Raw genomic sequence first — 17,840 nt, forward strand, 5'->3', positions numbered from 1 at the left:
AAAAAAAAAAAAAAGCAAATAAAAATCTCAAAGAAGTCTGAAACACGATGTTAAAAAAAAATTTTTTTTTTTTAAAGAAAAATTTATTTCAAAGGTACTGGTAGTGGTCCTGTTCATTTAAGGTTGTTATCATTTAAATCAAAGCAAACCAAACAGAAGTTTAGTGATTTCACAAAAGAAAATTCTTTGAAATTAATAGTCCAAAGCAAAAAGACTCAAAGTTTCTGAGGTGGATCAAAGAGGTTTTATTTTAGAAAGATTAAATTACAGTGAATATTTCCATATTTAATCGTGCTCTGGGTACTATTTGCAAGACTGCCTCAAAAGAGATTACTATCACACCAGAAACATGCCTAACAAGACAGTATCTAGAAAATTATTTAGGTCCAGTCTCCTGAAAGAAGGAAGTTAACTGTTTAGGAAACAGTGGCTTTCCAGACAGTGGGTAATGGAAACTAAAGGGGGAGAAGGGAAACAGTGTCCGCTGAAAAGACAGTTCTTTCTAAATGAAGAGAGGGTATGTGACAGTTTTTAAAATCCTTTCCATTCTCTTTTCATTTACACTTCTAGAACAGTAAGACTTCACCTTCCAGTGCAGGGGACATGGGTTCAGTCCCTGAGGGGGGAACCAAGCCCGTGGACCGCAACTAGTGAAAGCCCTGCTGCTGCTGCTGCTAAGTCGCTTCAGTGGTCTCCGACTCTGTGCGACCCCACAGATGGCAGTCCATCAGGCTCCCCGGCCCTGGGATTCTCCAGGCCAAGAATACTGGAGTGGGGAGCCATTTCCTTCTCCAATGCATGAAAATGAAAAGTGAAAGTGAAGTCACTCAGTCGTGCCCAACTCTTAGTGACCCCACGGATTGCAGCCCACCAGGCTCCTCAGTCCACGGGATTTTCCAGGCAAGAGTACTGGAGTGGGGTGCCATTGCCTTCTCCAAGAGAAAGCCCTGCCCACCACGAAAAGACCCAGTGCAGCCAGAATTTAAAAAAAATTAAAAAATGAAAATAAACATCCAAAATCTAGAACAGTGTAGATAACAGAGGTGAAGGAGAGCAAAAAGAAATGTTTGGGCTTACGCACAAGGTGACACTTTGTTTTTAACCCTGAACCTCTAGAGGCAGAGAAGGAAGTGGGGAGGCTGGGAACATGAGCTCACAACCTTCACCGAGGCCTGCTTCTCTATCTTGCTGTTTCTCCTCTTGGAAGCTTTCCATAAGGTCACAAACAGTCCGACGCGACTGAGTACACACCCAGTAACAGCATAAGCTTTCCCAAGTCACCAGTCACTGCTGCTGCTGCGGCTGAGTCGCTTCAGTCATGTCTGACTCTGTGCACCCCAGAGACGGCAGCCCACCAGGCTCCCCTGTCCCTGGGATTCTCCAGGCAAGAACACTGGGGTGAGATGCCATTGCCTTCTCCACCAGTCACTGCCTCCACATAGCTGCTTCCCACATTTCCACTTTAATCTCCTACACTCTGGTTTCTGGGAGAAGATCATTTGTTAACCTCTTTACCCCTTCCATCTCTGGAGAGGTGGGAGTTGATTCATGAATTTGGAAAAATAACTGGCTATTCTCCACTTGGGCATGGACCTTCTTCCTCTTGGGATACGCATGCAGCACCTCTTGTGTTCAGCCCCACTGCACATGAAGCAGAGGCAGTACGCGCAGTGTGCCGCTGCTTAGAGGAAATCTCTCAAAATCTTTGTGGAAACCAGGAGCAGGGAAACGTTCATTTCCTCCAACAGGGAACTGATGACACAAACTTGCCTGGTCCCAGAGTTCACACCCAGATCTCTCTCTAAGCTACATCTTCAACTATGGTTTATTGTTTCCTTTTGGTTTTCCACCCACCATTCCTTCATTTTATTTCTCTACTTGCTCATCACCCAGCAAGGGACTCCCAGATACCAAATATTCGGTGGGGGTGTGGTAGGGGGCAGGTGGAGGGCAGTGTTTAGAGATACTGAGAAACCACAATCAGAACAGAATTGGGTGGTGAAGGACCCATGTGATCTGGAAACTCCTGGCACCATGGCGCACAGTGGAGGCCAGGGGATCTTAACTTTGGTGTTGCCTGGAGGCTTGCACTGGGCCCAGTGGGTTTTCACAGTAGCTAGCACAAGTGGCTTGGGTAAGAGATTTTAAACCAGACTGTGAGCCTTTTGAATTTGGACGGTCATTGTGGCTTATATTTTACTTGTAAAATATGACTTTCTGTGGGGTCCTAACTGCCTCTGTGGGCTTTTGAAAAGGCTGAGTGAACATCTTTAAGCCATAGGTGCCAGGACTTCAGCAGAGGTGCGGGTCACCCTTCACAGGATCAACAGCACTCCTTTGGAGACTCAGAAGTGGTAACAGCTCCATGCCAAGACTCTAAAGTGACTCAGAGTTAATCATGACACACACGAGTAGCATTTATTTGTGCCACTTGGTTTTGAAATTGAGCCAATATCCAACCATTAGCACAGCTACATGCCCAGAACACATACCCAGTGTGCCCAAAGGCTGTGGCAGACAACGAGTACCCCAGAGAGTTTCCTTGACTCAAGTTTCCCTGATACCACTCAGTGCCCACTTGCCAGATTCTACTGCCTATGGACCTAAATTCAGCTGACAGAAATACCCCTGCCCACAGAAAAAGTAAGGGAATTCCAGAAAAACATCTGCTTCTGCTTCACTGGCTATGCTAAAGCTGTGTGGATCACAATAAACCGTGGGAAATTCTTAAAAGAGATAGGAATACCAGACCACCCTATCTGGCTCCTAAGATACCGGTATGCAGGTCAATATGCAACAGTTAGAACCAGGCATGAAATAATAGACTGGTTCAAAATTGGGAAAGAAGTACATCAAGGCTGTATTTTGTCACCCTGTTTAACTTATATGCAGAGCACATAATGCAAAATGCCAGACTGGATGAGTCACAAGCTGGAATCAAGATTGCCAGGAGAAATATCAACAAGTTCATATATGCAGATGATACCACTCAAGTGCAGAAAGCGAAGAGGAACTAAAGAGCCTCTTCACGAAAGTGAAAGTGGAAAGTGTAAAAGCTCTCTTAAAACTCAACATTCAAAAAAGTGAATATCATGGTATCTGGTCCCATTGCTTCACGGCAAACAAAAAAGGGAAAAGTGGAAAAAGTGACAGATTTTATTTTCTTAGGCTCCAAAATTACTGCAGATGGTGACTGCATCCATGAAATTAAAAGACACTTACTTCTTGGAAGGAAAGCTATGACGAACCTAGACAGCATATTAAAAAGCAGAGACATCACTTTGCCAAAATAGGTCAGTACAGTCAAAGCTATTGTTTTTCCAGTAGTTATATATGGATGTGAGAGTTGGACCATAAAGGCTGAGTGGAAAAGAATTGATGCTTTTGAACTGTGGTGTTGGAGAAGACTCTTGAGACTCCTTTGGACTGCAAGGAGATCCAACCAGTCCATCCTAAAGGAAATCAGTCCTGAATATTCATTGGAAGGACTGCTACTGAAGCTGAAGCTCCAATACTCTGGCCACTTGATGCAAAGAGCCAACTCATCAGAAAAGACCCTGATGCTGCGAAAGATTGAAGGTGGGAGGAGAAGGGGGCAACAGAAGATGAGATGGTTAGACAGCATCACTGACTTGATGGACATGAGTTTGAGCAAGCTCCAGGAGATGCTGAAGGATAGGGAAGCCTGGCGTGCTGCAGTCTATGGGGTTGAAAAGAGTTAGACACAACTTAGCAACTGAAAAACAGCAAAAGGGCCTTAGAAAATGTGTGCAACGTGGAAAAAATGAGCTTGCAGCAGCACAACTGTAGGGGTCCCATGCAACACCAAGAGCACAACAGCCTTGCGAGCAAAGCCCTGCAGTGTGAGCCCTCAGCCTGGGCAGGCAACCTCAAGGCATGACTTCCAGCGAGGACTTCACAGGGCTGCTAGAACTGGGAAGCATGTGTGCTGCTTTCCTGCTTTTTTCAAGGCAGCTGGGTCCCAGTGCATTACAGTGTGCTGGTAAGGTTCTAGCTTTTAACTGGCAGTGCCAGGCCAGTGTCACTGACCCTACGCTTGCCACCCAATTCCAGTCTGTATGCAGGACCGAGGATCCAAGGCTGGTCCCTCAGCAATCCCACGTGGCTTGTCTGTAGGTGCCTCTGGATTGCTTAAGTCCATGTAAAGGAGAAAACATCCCTGGGAAGGCAGCTTTCTTAGGTCTAAACATGATTTGCAAGGGGCAGCCTACTCATCTCTGAGGCTCCAATCTGAATATGCCTGTTCACATAGGGATGTGGAGAAGGCAATGGCACCCCACTCCAGTACTCTTGCCTGGAAAATCCCATGGACACAGGAGCCTGGTAGGCTGCAGTCCACGGGGTCACAAAGAGTCGGACACGACTGAGCGACTTCACTTTCACTTTTCAGTTTCATGCATTGGAAAAGGAAATGGCAACCCACTCCAGTGTTCTTGCCTAGAGAATCCCAGGGACGGGGGAGCCTGGTGGGCTGCCGTCTATGGGGTCGCAAAGAGTCAGACACGACTGAAGCGACTTAGCAGCAGCAGCAGCAGCATAGGATGTAGCCTCCAAGCCCCTAGGGGGAGCTCTCCCTCAATCTACCCTGGGTGCCAGAAACCCCTCGGAAGGATAAGAGCACATGAAGGTATTATGCAATGGTGAAGTCTCTCCCCCAGAAACAGTCAGTGCCTAAGGTCAAAACTAAGCCTCCACCCACCATGCAACATTATCCCCAAAGGAGACTCACAATAACTAGACCAGAAGACCTTCATCTGGATTGCTGGTAACTCTGAGCAGCTGCCCGAAGCATGATTACAAAGGCCTGGTTAGACGTTGAATGTAACCTGGTTGATTTCATTCTGCAGATAAATTTTTGAAAACTGAGGACTGAAAGAGATACCCCTTAAATAACCCTACAGCTCTAGCCGAAGACTAAAATTAAATCAGAAACAAGGTTAAAACCTGTGCTTCTTTAAACACCTGATGATTGCTGAGAACCTTCTTTTCAGGCATGATAATCAACTAATGAAAAAGACTCCTTCATACAGATGCCAGAGCCATACCGTTTATTGACCAAAAGACCGAACTTAGTAAATTCGTATGAGGTGAGAAAATGGAAATGGAATGTACAAATCTAGTCGATCAGAAGCAGTTTTCGAGACTTTTATTGAACTGTCATTTTACTATCAACATCTAACATTTCTAGTTTCGCTACATTTGGGTAAGCACATTAGGAAGAAAATGTAAATTAAGTACTATGAAAGTTCACCTTTAATGAAACATGACCTTGATAGGATATGGATATATAAATTTAGTGGTTTTATTGCATTGTTAGAAAATTATATTATGAAAGATACAAAAAAATCAATAGCTGTTATTATTTGTTTATTTTACAATCGGTACGCCATCTTTTGCCATTATGGCTTTAAATTTTCATTCTGCCCAACAGGTTTCAAAGAATAGTTTATTACACGCTTTAATAAAACAGTTAAAATATTTACAAATTCAAAATAGATGTTTCATAACTGAAAAAAGTTCACCTGAGAATTCATTATAACATTGCCATTTTTTAATTTTTTTTCTCCAAGTTGTTAATGTGGCTGAATGTCCACATGCAACCTGTATCGTCTACTGTGTCAAATATATTTGATTCCTTATTTTAAATTAGTTAAGCATTAAGCTATAGTAAATTATAAGATGTACAGATGTAGTACTTAGATTTATATCCATGTTTGTTCTGAATATAGCAATTTAACAAATTATTTGCTACAGCTGCAGGATTCAAATAATGAGAAACGCTTTAAGGTATGGTTATTTTACTGAGTTAGACCTAACAGCTTTTAAAAATCATCAAGCAGTGAGAAGGCTAACTCATAAAATAAGGAACCATAATCGTGTAAATACACACCATATACAAACTGAAAATCACCTTTGCAAAACTCTGCATGAAGGAAAAGATATACACTGTATACACATAATCCTGTCATTTGTCTTCGGCAGCATCAAAAAAAATCAATTTAAAACAAATTTTCTTAGAAAAAACTTCTTTAGAAGTTAATGTTAAAATAGGCATAAATGTGTAATGCTATGCAATATATAAAAAACTTCCCCACTTTATGGCCAAAAGACAAAGATAAAAAAATTTTTATCTCTCTGTTCCTCTGGATTACAACTTGAAAATCATGTAGGTATGAGGTAGTGTAGTTACTTGTATTACATGCTGGTTATTAAAAGTAATGCTCTATTTTATGAAATAATACACTTGGCTGATAATTAGAGTATCATTAAAATAAATCTTAATGCTAAACTGTTTATATGTAGCGAGAAATTTAATCCAAGTGCCTTAAAAATTGTATTTAAACTCTGGAGACAGCTAGGTTTCATCATAAAATAGGAAGTAATCTTTCAAAGCAGTTATTTACAGTAGCAATTAAAGTACAAGACTGACGTTTGCACATACACAGACCAGTGCGGAAAACAGCCGAGTGCACACTGAGGTAGGGAATGAAGGAGTCCATCGGCTTGGTAAGACTTTACACGCTGTAAACCAGAAAAGGTTTCATATTATTTTATATTTTGAATTTAAAATTACAAGTATCAAAGAAATAGATGGGAGTACACATACACACACACACACAATTGATCACTGTTTTGTAGGATGGGATTCATTATCATAGAATTATATTCTCCCTGACAAATTCTTAGATGTACTTATAAAAGCCTCTAGAAAATAAAGAAGTCCAACTAGTTTTCTCCTACAACAGCTAAGCTGATAATAGAAATAACATACAAACCACTGAAAAGATGGTGGCAATAGCTCCCACAACACCCGCCCCCGTGAAAAAGGGTAACATTTGACGAATTACTCTGAAATGGGAAGCCTGGTCCCCACGTCGCCTCACAGGCCTACTGGCTTCAGACCCAGTCCTACACGTTAACTACACAAGCCCTCTGCCAGACTCAAGATGCAATCTATAGAGGTCAGGTGTCTAACCTCAGTGAAATGAAGTACTTTCCAATCCAAACCCTAAAAATTACTTTCCATACCCTTTCCAACTGGATTCTGCAAATGTTTCTCTGAATGCAAATATTCAATGTTGCTTTCATCATTGACAGGTCCACAGCTTTCTGTAACAGCAGAATGGCTAAGAACCACTGCATAATGGCATGGGATAAGGGTTCAGATTATTAGAAAACTATCTTAAAACAGGATTGAATAAACACAAAGACCGATTTTAAAATGCCCGAGTCCAAAATGATGGGTGTGCCCTTACGTACTAGATTTGGGGAGGAGAGCAAGACTAAATCTGGCTTTCAAATTCAAACCCACAAATGGAGCAAAATTATGTTTTTAGCCTATCTCACAAACCTGCATGGTTGTCGTAGACACATTTTGATCTATCGTAATGCTTTTTACAAAGAAACCACAGAATTTCAGAGACAGGATGGGAAATGAACTGCCACTCCTGATAAACGCAGGCCATCTTTCCCTGCGACAGCGGGTTCCCTTGTACGAGTGGCCTTCGGCGGGCAGGCCCCCAGCCTTGACCCGGGTGAGCACTCCAGATTCCAGGGAGGCTAAGCCAAGGCTGCCATTGCAGGAGCTCATGCCACTGTGTCCTGAGTTTTATTTCTCCTCCCAAAAGGATGAGAATGTGAGAAAACAGAAAGATCATGCTGGACCCAGATATAGAAGAGATGAAGAGGAAAGGAGGGAAATGACACTTATCTACTGCTGATGCAGCCAGGACTCTTAAAGTCGACACTGAGGAGGATCAGGAGCCTCTGCCAGAGGCCAGCCTCCTGCCTGGGGTTCCTGTTTCCAACATCGCCCAGGATCACAGCTGCAGGCCAACCAGTCTCCACTTTTAGCAAGAGCTGAAAGAGCAACACGCCAAGGTTCAGGAGCGATGGTCTCTACGTGTTCCCACTTCAGGCCTACAGCAGTATGCCCGAGGAGGTGACACCTTACTTTTCAGTAGCATGGAACTCTGCCAGCATTACTTGGAAGAAAATTTTCTTTTAAACCAGTATGTTGTAAGAAGGCCAGATGATTAATCTTTTGCAGGCTATTTCTTTAGAGCAGAAGTGTCTGCAGAGGTTTCAACCTGTTTAACTACTGTTTGATATGTTTTTCACTTTCTTATTTACTTCGAACACTGGGAAGAATCATTGCTAATAGCTGTTATTCTTTAAAACTGAGAAGTTTTCAGTACCCTTGCTGGAAAATCCCATGGACAGAGGAGCCTGGTATATGCTACAGTGCATGGCGTCACAAGAGTCAGACATGACTGAGCGACTTCACTTTCTTTCTTTCTTTCAAAGCCTTACTGCATTTCCACGTGGGAATTTTCGGCATCCAAGTGGCAGATCATTTCTGCCTCTCCTGTGGAAATGAAGGAAAAGTCAAAGGCTGATGTCAAAGGAATTCCCTTAAGAGCAAAGTATGAGGGAAGACAAACCATACTTGTCAAGAGACGGGTGGCCGTATCAGGCTTTTAAGACAATGTCAAAACGTCAGTAGGAAACAGCCGGAGGTGCGTTTACTCATCAGTAGTACACTTGTCGGTCATCTGTTGACAGAAGTCTGAGATGCCCCCGCTCTGGCGACAGGGCTCCCTCGGCTCCGAGAGGGTGCTGGCAGCCGTCTGGGACTCCTGGCCCCGCACACCACCCGCCTCGCCGCCCTTGGTGCTGGGGTAACATGGGCTGGGCTCCCCGGCAGGCAGCCCAGCCGCAGGACTTTCAGACAGACTCAGGATCGAGGGTAATGTGAGCTCACCATCAGGAGTGCTCTTGCCTTTCTCAGAAATTAACAGGGAGAGCGGGCAGTCGGAGGCTGAGTACTTGGCGAGGATCTGTATCTGTTCTTGACTCAGAGCCGCTTCTTTACAGACTTGCTGGCAAAGCCCGGTCAGGTTCTGCTTGGTCTCGCCCAGCGTGGACAAAATGTGATCCCTCTCCTTCAACAAGCTCTCCTTTTCGTTTTGCTGTAGGCGAGAAAGAGCATACGGTGAGGTGTGTTGATGAGCTCATCAGCATGGCTAGGGTGTGCATTCATTCATATCCACGGCACCTCCTCCTCATGTAAGGTCACGGGAAATTTTTCCTGCCAATTCCATTCCAAAATATACTCAATACTGAGGTCCATAAGCCCTCATCCCTAACAGGCCTACACATATCTTGGGGTTCAGAACTTCTCAGATTCTGGAGAGAAAGTATAGATGCACACATAATTCCTCCAGCAGCATCTGAAGCAGCACCCCACTCTCAGACACCTTCCCACTTCTAAATAAGACACACGAAAGCATCAATAGACAGAGTAGGACACATAATGACTGGGTACCCTGATCTAGCCTTGCATCAGTTTTTTGGCCAAAATAGTCGCAACTGACTTGCACGGTTTTCAGAGTTTTTTGGATCTGTGGACTGCAGATAAACCAGTGCGGACTCTGGGGATGAAATACAACCTCCACAAAAGCAGAAGCGAAGTGGTCATAACTCCAAAGATTCTAATAACAACTGGACATTAGCTGTGCCAGACGTTGTGCTAAATGTTTCCAAACATACCATTTCAACTATGTAATCCTCACAATGACTGCTGATTTCAGGAATATCAAACACATTTTACAGATGGGGTTCAGATTGTAACATGCCCAGAGTTACTGACATGTGAAGGATGGAGGGGGAGGGGAATTGTGTTTATTAATTACTATTATTGCTATTCAGTTGCTAAGTCATGTCCAACTCTTTTGTGACCCTGGGCTTTCCATAGGACTTACTAGACACACTGGAGTGGGTTGCTATTTCCTTGTCCAGGGGATCTGCCTAGCTCAGGAACTCAACCCAAGGCTCCTGCCACATCTCCTACACTGCAGGTGGATTCTTTACCACTGAGCCACCAGGGTTTCCCAGGGGGCACTACTGGCCAAGAATCTGCCTGACAATGCAGGAGATGCCAACAGACTCAGGTTCAATCCTGGGCCAGGAAATCCCTCGGAGGAGGAAAATCCCATAGGCAGAGGAGCCTGGTGGGCTACAATCTGTGCAGACACAGAGAGTCGGACACGACTGAGCACAATTATTACTCCTATTGGTCCTGTTATTATTTTCATGTTAAATGATTATCCCTGTAAGAAAGCCTACCATGAAGTTTTGCTCAGGTTTTCCCAGTCCCAGCCGCCCTGTCCACCATCACTGGTTACTGCGGACAGCGTGTCTTTTTTCCTATCATTGTACCACCTCATCCTTCCAATTCTACCTCTGCACTGTGCCTAATCTAGCTAGAAAACCAAATCATCAAGCTGGTTACAAGGTAAGAGTAAATAAATGTTGACAGAGGGTCAAAGATTTCTCTTGTGAAATGTATGACAAATCTCCTGGCCTTCTGCTCTTTGGCAACTTCAGGGGAGCTGGAGCTGTTAAATGTTGCCAGTTAAACATTTAGACAGGTTGCTTCACAGAAGCCATCTACAATGGCCAACCTTTAAATAGATGCTCTTCTGAGACAAAAATCGTTAAAAGGTTAAAAAAGAAACCTACTTTGCACAAAAGTACTGCTGTGGTTTTATATTAAAGTTTTTCTACAAAACTGTGGGTGACTCCAACTATGGGTAGTCAGGTTTTAGTGGGTGCCTCCAACTATGGATAGTCAGGTTTTAAATATTTCGGGGCCATTTAAGACTTCGAAAAACTGCACTGAATAAGAAACACTGAATTTTTCTATTGCAAGGTACATACTTCTATTTACTGAAAGTGAAAGTGAAGTTGCTTAGTCATGTCCAACTCTTTGCGACCCCATGGACTGTAGCCTACCAGGCTCCTCAGTCCATGGGATTTTCCAGGCAAGAATACTGGAGTGGGTTGCCATTTCCTTCTCCAGAGGATCCTTCCAACCCAGTGATCGAACCCCAGTCTGCACTGTAGGCAGACGCTTTACCGTCTGAGCCACCAGGAAAGCCCCTATTTACTGAAGCATGATGTATATCCTGAATGAACACATGATATTACATACACACACACACACGGAGCAACTCTCCAGCACGCGCGCGCACACACACACGCACACGCACGCGCGCGCACACACACACGCACGCACACACGCACGCACGCACGCACACACACACACACGCACACACGCACACACGGAGCAACTCTCCAGCAGAAAGCATGCATTCTGGAGTCTAATACCTGCTATAAGAAACTAGGGATTTTTACAGAAAGGGGTGGCTCCCCATCTTGGAACAAGAGAAGGGTTTCCAGGTGGCTCAGGGGTAAAGAATCTGCCTGTCAGCGTAGGAGACTTGGGTTTGATCCCTGGGTCGGGAAGATCCCCAGGAGGACAGCATGGCAACGCACGCCAGTCTTCTTGCCTGGAGAATCTCATGGACAGAGAAGCCTGGCGGGCCACAGTTTACAGGGTGGCAAAGAGTCAGACATGACTGAGCACGCACACAGACGCAAGGTAAACCTATGAGACGCTGTTGTAAACGGCACAGGCACACCAACGGGGTCATGGCAAAAGCACACACCAGCTGGCTGAGGAGGCTGGCTCTCCCTGGCAAGCCTGGGAAAATATCAACATCAAGAAGACCAATGACTATTGTGAGTTCTAAGAAATTAAACTAGAAAAAAATTAATCCATGAGTCCACTGTGACACTAAAAGGATGTGGTCGGAGGGAGGGAAAAGAGGAAGGAAGGAAAGTTCTTTTTAAAGAAGAATACCAATAAATGTAAGTGGAATGACAGAATTGGAAAAATTCCGATTTTGCAGTCCCCATTATAAAGGCCATCATCACATGCTTAGAACCAAAGGACAAAGGAGTGTTGGGGGACCAGATATTCACAAAGTGCCTAATTAGCAGTCCACAGAAAACAAACAAAAAGGCCAAAAAAAAAAAAAACAAAAAACAAATTTGGAAATGATCTGCCTCCATGCACTCAAGTGGAACAACACCCTTACACGGTATCTCCCCAAGTGACCCAGTATGAAGGACCCAACAATGAATGTTCAATCCCAATCTTAGAACACACACTTTCACAGTTCACATGAAATTCAGAGAGGGCAGGAAGGAGTTACATAAAACCAAGGGGAAATGATCAGACAAACATTGAAAGTGTGACATTTCATGAGAACGCTGGCCTGGACTCTTAGGGGAGTACTGGGCATATACCCTGAGGGAACACAACTGAAAAGGATACATGTACCCCAGTGTTCATCACAGCACTATTCACAAGAGCTAGGACATGGAAGCAACCTAGATGTCCATCAACAGATGAATGGATAAAGCAGCTGTGGAACATATACACAATGGAATATTACTCACCATAAAAAGGAATGCATTTGACTCAGTTCTAATATATATATATACACACACAATGGAACATTACTCAGCCATACTGACATGTCCTGGAGGAGGAAATGGCGACCCACTCCAGCATTCTTGCCTGGAGAATTCCCACAGAGGACCCTGGCAGGCTCTAGTCCATGGGGTCACAAAGAGGCAGACACAAGTGAGTGAGCAAGTGATTGACAGGTACCCACTGCTATACTTAAAACTAACACAACATTGTTAATCAACTATACTCTCCTAGAAAACAAAAATTTTTTTTAATTAAGAAAAATGGGGGGAGAAGGGGGAGGATTTGTTCTAGACTGAGAGACTAAAGACAAAACTAAAAACTTCATGTGAGAATTGGCTCCTACTTTGCAAAGAAAAAATATATATAAAGTATACCTGGGGACAATAAGGGTAATTTGAATAGGAATTACATTATGTTATTTAAGACTTATTAATTTTCTCAGGTATGACAAAGATATTCGTAAATATTTGATAAAGATATCAAAAAAATGTCATTTTAGTTGATTCCTATTTAAGTATTTAGGGGTGAAATGTCATAATGTGGTAGGTTTCAAATGATTCAAAACACAAAGCAAGAGCCACAAAGACGGACAGGGAGTATAGTAAGAAGATCACCCAACTGCAGGTACAAAGAATCCAAGACCGGCTGACAGGGACAGGGGGACAAAGCCCCAGAGACCAGCCAAGTGGAGCAGGGGGACACAGACCTGGCCAGAGAGACAGAGACCAGGGCCCACAGGAAGAGGCAGGAAGCAAAGATGGCAAAATGTCAGTGACTGGTGAGTCCACCCGGGAAGTACATGGTTGTTTACCACACTATCCACTTAACTGCCCTGCAAGCTTGAAATTTCTAGAATGGGGAGGAGGAAGATGATTCTGAAGAACAAATAAAAACACATAAAGCTGGCTCCCTATGAGACTCTAAGCATTTTATTGGCAAGGGCTATGTCTCACTGATCTTTGATTCCCCTGGTACCCAGTACATTTAATATGGAATGAAAAGCAGATACTCGCAGAAAACATAACTACTGATTTTTACTGAGCCCTGAACATGTGCGGGGCAGGACAAAAAGCCTTCCATCTCTGGCTGCATCTCATCCTCGCACCAGACCTGAGGGAGATACTACCCTTATCTCTTGTTATTGATGAGGGGATTGGTTTTGGAGAGGCAACGACCTCTCCAAAGCCACCAAGGGGCCAGGCAGAGTTTTCAGCTGTTTGACTCCAAAGCCTCCATCTGACTTCTATATTCTAGTGCAGCAGGTTCTAGAAACTTTGTGTGCGTAATAAAGACTCACACTGGAAACCTGCAGAATGCATGTTCCTGGGCCCCTCCCACAGGTCTGGGATGGGGCTCCAGAGGGAGCATTCTGAAGGCGGACTCCTGGGTAACTCTGATGCCAATTGTACACAGGCCACATTTCAAGACACGCTGCTCAAGGGCCTCACAGAGCGGCAGCCGGGAGGCCCCAGGGGGCCCACTGGAGACGGCAGTGCACATGTGACGAGAGCCGTAGCTAGACTGTGACCAGAAAAGGGTTGTTTTAACACAATAATCTTCACGACAAAATTCAAAACAGTAAAGACAGACTGGGCTTCCCTGCTGGCTCAGACTGTCAAGAGTCTGCCTTCAATGCAGGAGATCTGGGTTCGATCCCTGGGTTGGGAAGATCCCCTGGAGAAGCGAAAGGCTACTACCCACTACAGAATTCCTGCCTGGAGACAATCCATGGGAGCGCATACAGTTGGACACGACTGAGCAACTAACACTTTCCCTTCACAAAGACAGATGAGGTAATTTGACTCCTACACCATCATCCTGGACAAGGGCAGTGAAACAAAACAATCTGTGAATGTCTCAACCCCGAGTTCCAGAACTTTGTGAATACTGTGATTTCTGATCACTTATAAGTTGATATCAGTTAATGTCTGATTTCTTCTAAGAGAAATTACACTTTGGCAATTTATTATTTTTCTTTAAAAAGCAAAGTTTACTTCAAGGTTACCTTTGTCTGAGACCACAGTGGTATCAGAGACAGATATTTTCTAACTTCTGATTTCATCTTACAGCACAGAACAAACATAGACCTTGAGAAGAATCCTATAAAGATGACAGCTTTGTAAGTCAAACACGTTAACAAGTTGAATGATTTTTGAACTTTGTTCAAGATCTTATATTTACTAGTAAAAGAAAAGTCATGATTTTGGTTTGTAAATTATAGATATTCAATTCGTACAGTAAAAGCAATACTGAATTAATACCTAACCTCTAACACACTGCTGCTAAGTCGCTACAGTCGTGTTTGACTCTGTGTGACCCCACAGACGGCAGCCCACCAGGCTCCCCCATCCCTGGGATTCTCCAGGCAAGAACACTGGAGTGGACTGCCATTTCCTTCCCCAATGCAGGAAAGTGAAAAGTGAAAGGGAGGTTGCTCAGTCGTGCCTGACTCATAGTGACCCCATGGACCGCAGCCCACCAGGCTCCTCCATCCATGGGATTTTCCAGGCAAGAGTACTGGAGTGGGTTGCCATTGCCTTCTCTGTCTAACATACTATCAAATTTTAAATAAAGATTAAGAGTCAATACCATCAATTTATCAACCAAAGAAATACCCGCCTTTTTTCTTCTTCAAAGGTTACTGACAGACTCCGACAGGACGTCTTGTTGAAGTCAATTTATTAAATTCAAATTAACATCTCCCTTTGGCTTTCCCAGCATATAATGACCACCTGAAGCATGCTTAAAAGCCATTTACTCCTTGGAAGAAAAGCTACAAACCTAGACAGCGTATTAAAAAGCAGAGACATTACTTTGCTGACAAAGGTCCGTCTAGTCAAAGCTACAGTTTTTCCAGTAGTTATGTATGGATGTGAGAGTTGGACGATAAAGAAAGCTGAGTGCCAAAGAATTGATGCTTTTGAGCTGTGGTGTTGGAGAAGACTCTTGAGAGTTCCTTGAACTGCAAGGAGATCAAACCAGTCAATCCTAAAGGAAATCAACCCTGAATATTCACTGGAAGGACTGATACTGAAGCTGAAGCTCTAATACTCTGGCTCCCTGATGTGAAGAATTTACTCATTGGAAAAGACCCTGATGCTGGGGAAAGACTAAAGGTGGGAGAAGGGGACGACAGAGGATGAGATGGCTGGATGGCATCACTGAGTCAATGGACACTGAGTTGGAGCAAGCTCCAGGAGTTGGTGATGGACAGGGAGGCCTGGAGTGCTGCAGTCCATGAATCGGACAAAGAGCCAGACATGACTGAGAGACTGAACTGAACTGAAGCATGCTTCACACATGGTTTTTATCTCACTGACCCACCTTAAAAATACTATTTTCAAATCATTATTCATTTTGTAATCAAAATATTTTTTCACGTGCTGATCCATCCACAGTCTATTAGGCTATTACTCTTAGAAGCAACTACAAAAATTTCCTAAGAACCATGGGAAAACCAAATATTCCCTTCTATTGAAAATTAACCAAGAGTTATTCCACCGACAACATGAAAGGAATCTTTCTATAATGAGAGAGGCAATATGAACAGTGAGGTCCGAACCCAGAGTCTACAGCATAGGCAGAGACATTAGGAAAGGAACAATCAAGGGAGAGAAAATTGAAAATTGATGAATAATAGTACAGCAATAAGAAGAAGAAAGTAGTATTTATTGAGTACTATGTGCCAGGCATTTTTCTAAAGACTTAGATGTATTAGCTCATTTAATCTTCATAAACTGGAGAAGGAAATGCAACCCACTCCAGTATTCTTGCCTGGAAAATCCCACAGATGGAGCCTGGCACAGTCCATGGGGTTGCAAAGAGTCGGACACAACTGAGACACTTCACTTCCAGCATTTTTGCCTAGGAAATCCTATGGACAGAGAAGCCTGGCAGGCTACATATAGTCCATAGGGGTCACAAAAGAGTTGGACACGACTTAGAGACTAAACAACAATAATCTTCATAAATGAATACTCATTTCTGTAAAGTAATAACTGGTATTATCCCATCTTACAGAGGAGAAAACTGAGGGACAAAGGTATTACATAGCCTGCCCAGAGTTACCCGGGCTTCCCTGGTGGCTCAGACAGTAAAGAATCTACCTGCAATGCAGGAGCTGCAGATGTGGGTTCGACCTCTAGGTGGGGAAGATTCCCTGGAGCAAGGCATGGCAACCCACTCCGGTATTCTTGCCTAGAGCATGCCATGGAGAGAGGAACCTGGTGTGCTACATTCTAGGGCGTCAAAAGGAGTCAGACACAACTTAGCGACACCGTGCACACACAGAAAACAGAACATCCAATGAACGTTTTTACTGCATCTGGACACTGTCCCTACTGTCGTCTCTAACCAGGGTTTTAGCTTGCACTGTCAGTTATCTTTCCTCACAACACTTCCTTCTATTAGTACCAACCACTACTGTACAAAGAAACACTGGTGAAAATTAATCCATTTTTTAGTTAATTTCTGTTTTGATGCTGGAATAAAAAATAAGATGTAACAAAGTAGGCATTCTTATCCCTGAGGCTCTCATTAGGTATTACAATTTTCTATTTATATTAGCACATGAATTTTTCCCTTAGATGAAAGATTCAAGTTGGCTGGTTCACTCTGCTATCAACCAAAACAAGTTACTGGTTCATTAAAACCAACAACTGAAACATTAGCATTTACAGACACCAAGCACAACACAAAGAGATTAAAGTGTTTTATCATTTCTTTCATTTTTACTCAACCACCAGAATTAGATAGTGAAATTATCTTTACTCTATAAATCATTTTTTACAAAGACACACAGAAATAGTTCAACTTACATATGACAGTATCACACTATATACATAAAACACTTGCTTAGGTAAAATTATGAAAATCCTCATTGTTTTTTATCTGCTTATCTTTCTGAAAATGTCACATAATTTATTTCTTAATATTAATTGGCAAATTTTAAAATAACTGAACATTACATCTGACTTAGGAATTGAAACAGCTATTTCCTATAAAAAAGACAGAATGAACTGTTGGAATTAGAGTAAAAAGAAACTTCTAGACTCACCAGCTTCTCAATTTCTGATTCAAGATTCTGTATACAGTCAAGTTTCCTCTTGCGACAGCGCTGTGCAGCAATTCTGTTTTTACTTCTTCTCCGAATATCATGGATGCAATCCAGTTGTTCTGGAGTCAGTTTGTGCATTTTCAACAAAGATTGAAAATCATTTCGAGAGAGTGAAATTATTCGTTGTGCATTAAATGGCAATTTTACCTAGAAGGTGAAATAAACATTAGCAATTATTGCTGCATTTTCTGGTTTTACTTAAATCTAGGAAGTGGAAAATATACATCTATGTTTTCCAGGGAACTTTATTTAGACTTAAAAAAAAAAAAACCCTCTATTCCCAATCTCTATACATTTCTCTTTTTTTTTTCCTTCATTATTTCTGTTCTATTTTTGAGAGGGTTTAGAAGAGAAATT

General features: G+C 43.0%; 1 protein-coding gene across 20 annotated transcripts in view; it reads right to left on the reverse strand.

The window, feature by feature from the left end:
• The window catches only part of BACH1 (BTB domain and CNC homolog 1), a 79,975-nt gene that overhangs the window by 28,450 nt on the left and 33,685 nt on the right, over positions 1–17,840 (reverse strand). For 3 of the 20 annotated variants that reach the window (XM_069578088.1, XM_069578098.1, XM_069578109.1), the window contains exons 4-6: positions 17,424–17,630; positions 8,786–8,993; positions 5,153–8,389 (exon numbers count right to left, since the gene is read on the reverse strand). In XM_069578088.1, the coding sequence (XP_069434189.1) occupies positions 8,331–8,389; positions 8,786–8,993; positions 17,424–17,630 (474 nt within the window). In that variant the 3' untranslated portion in view covers positions 5,153–8,330. Of the gene's footprint in view, positions 1–5,152; positions 8,390–8,470; positions 8,994–17,423; positions 17,631–17,840 lie in introns of those variants that run through there. The other 17 variants (XM_069578005.1, XM_069578016.1, XM_069578024.1 and 14 more) reach the window with 10 other exon arrangements.

The sequence above is a fragment of the Ovis canadensis genome, chromosome 1 (genome assembly GCF_042477335.2).
Source record: "Ovis canadensis isolate MfBH-ARS-UI-01 breed Bighorn chromosome 1, ARS-UI_OviCan_v2, whole genome shotgun sequence".
NCBI lineage: Eukaryota > Metazoa > Chordata > Mammalia > Artiodactyla > Bovidae > Ovis > Ovis canadensis.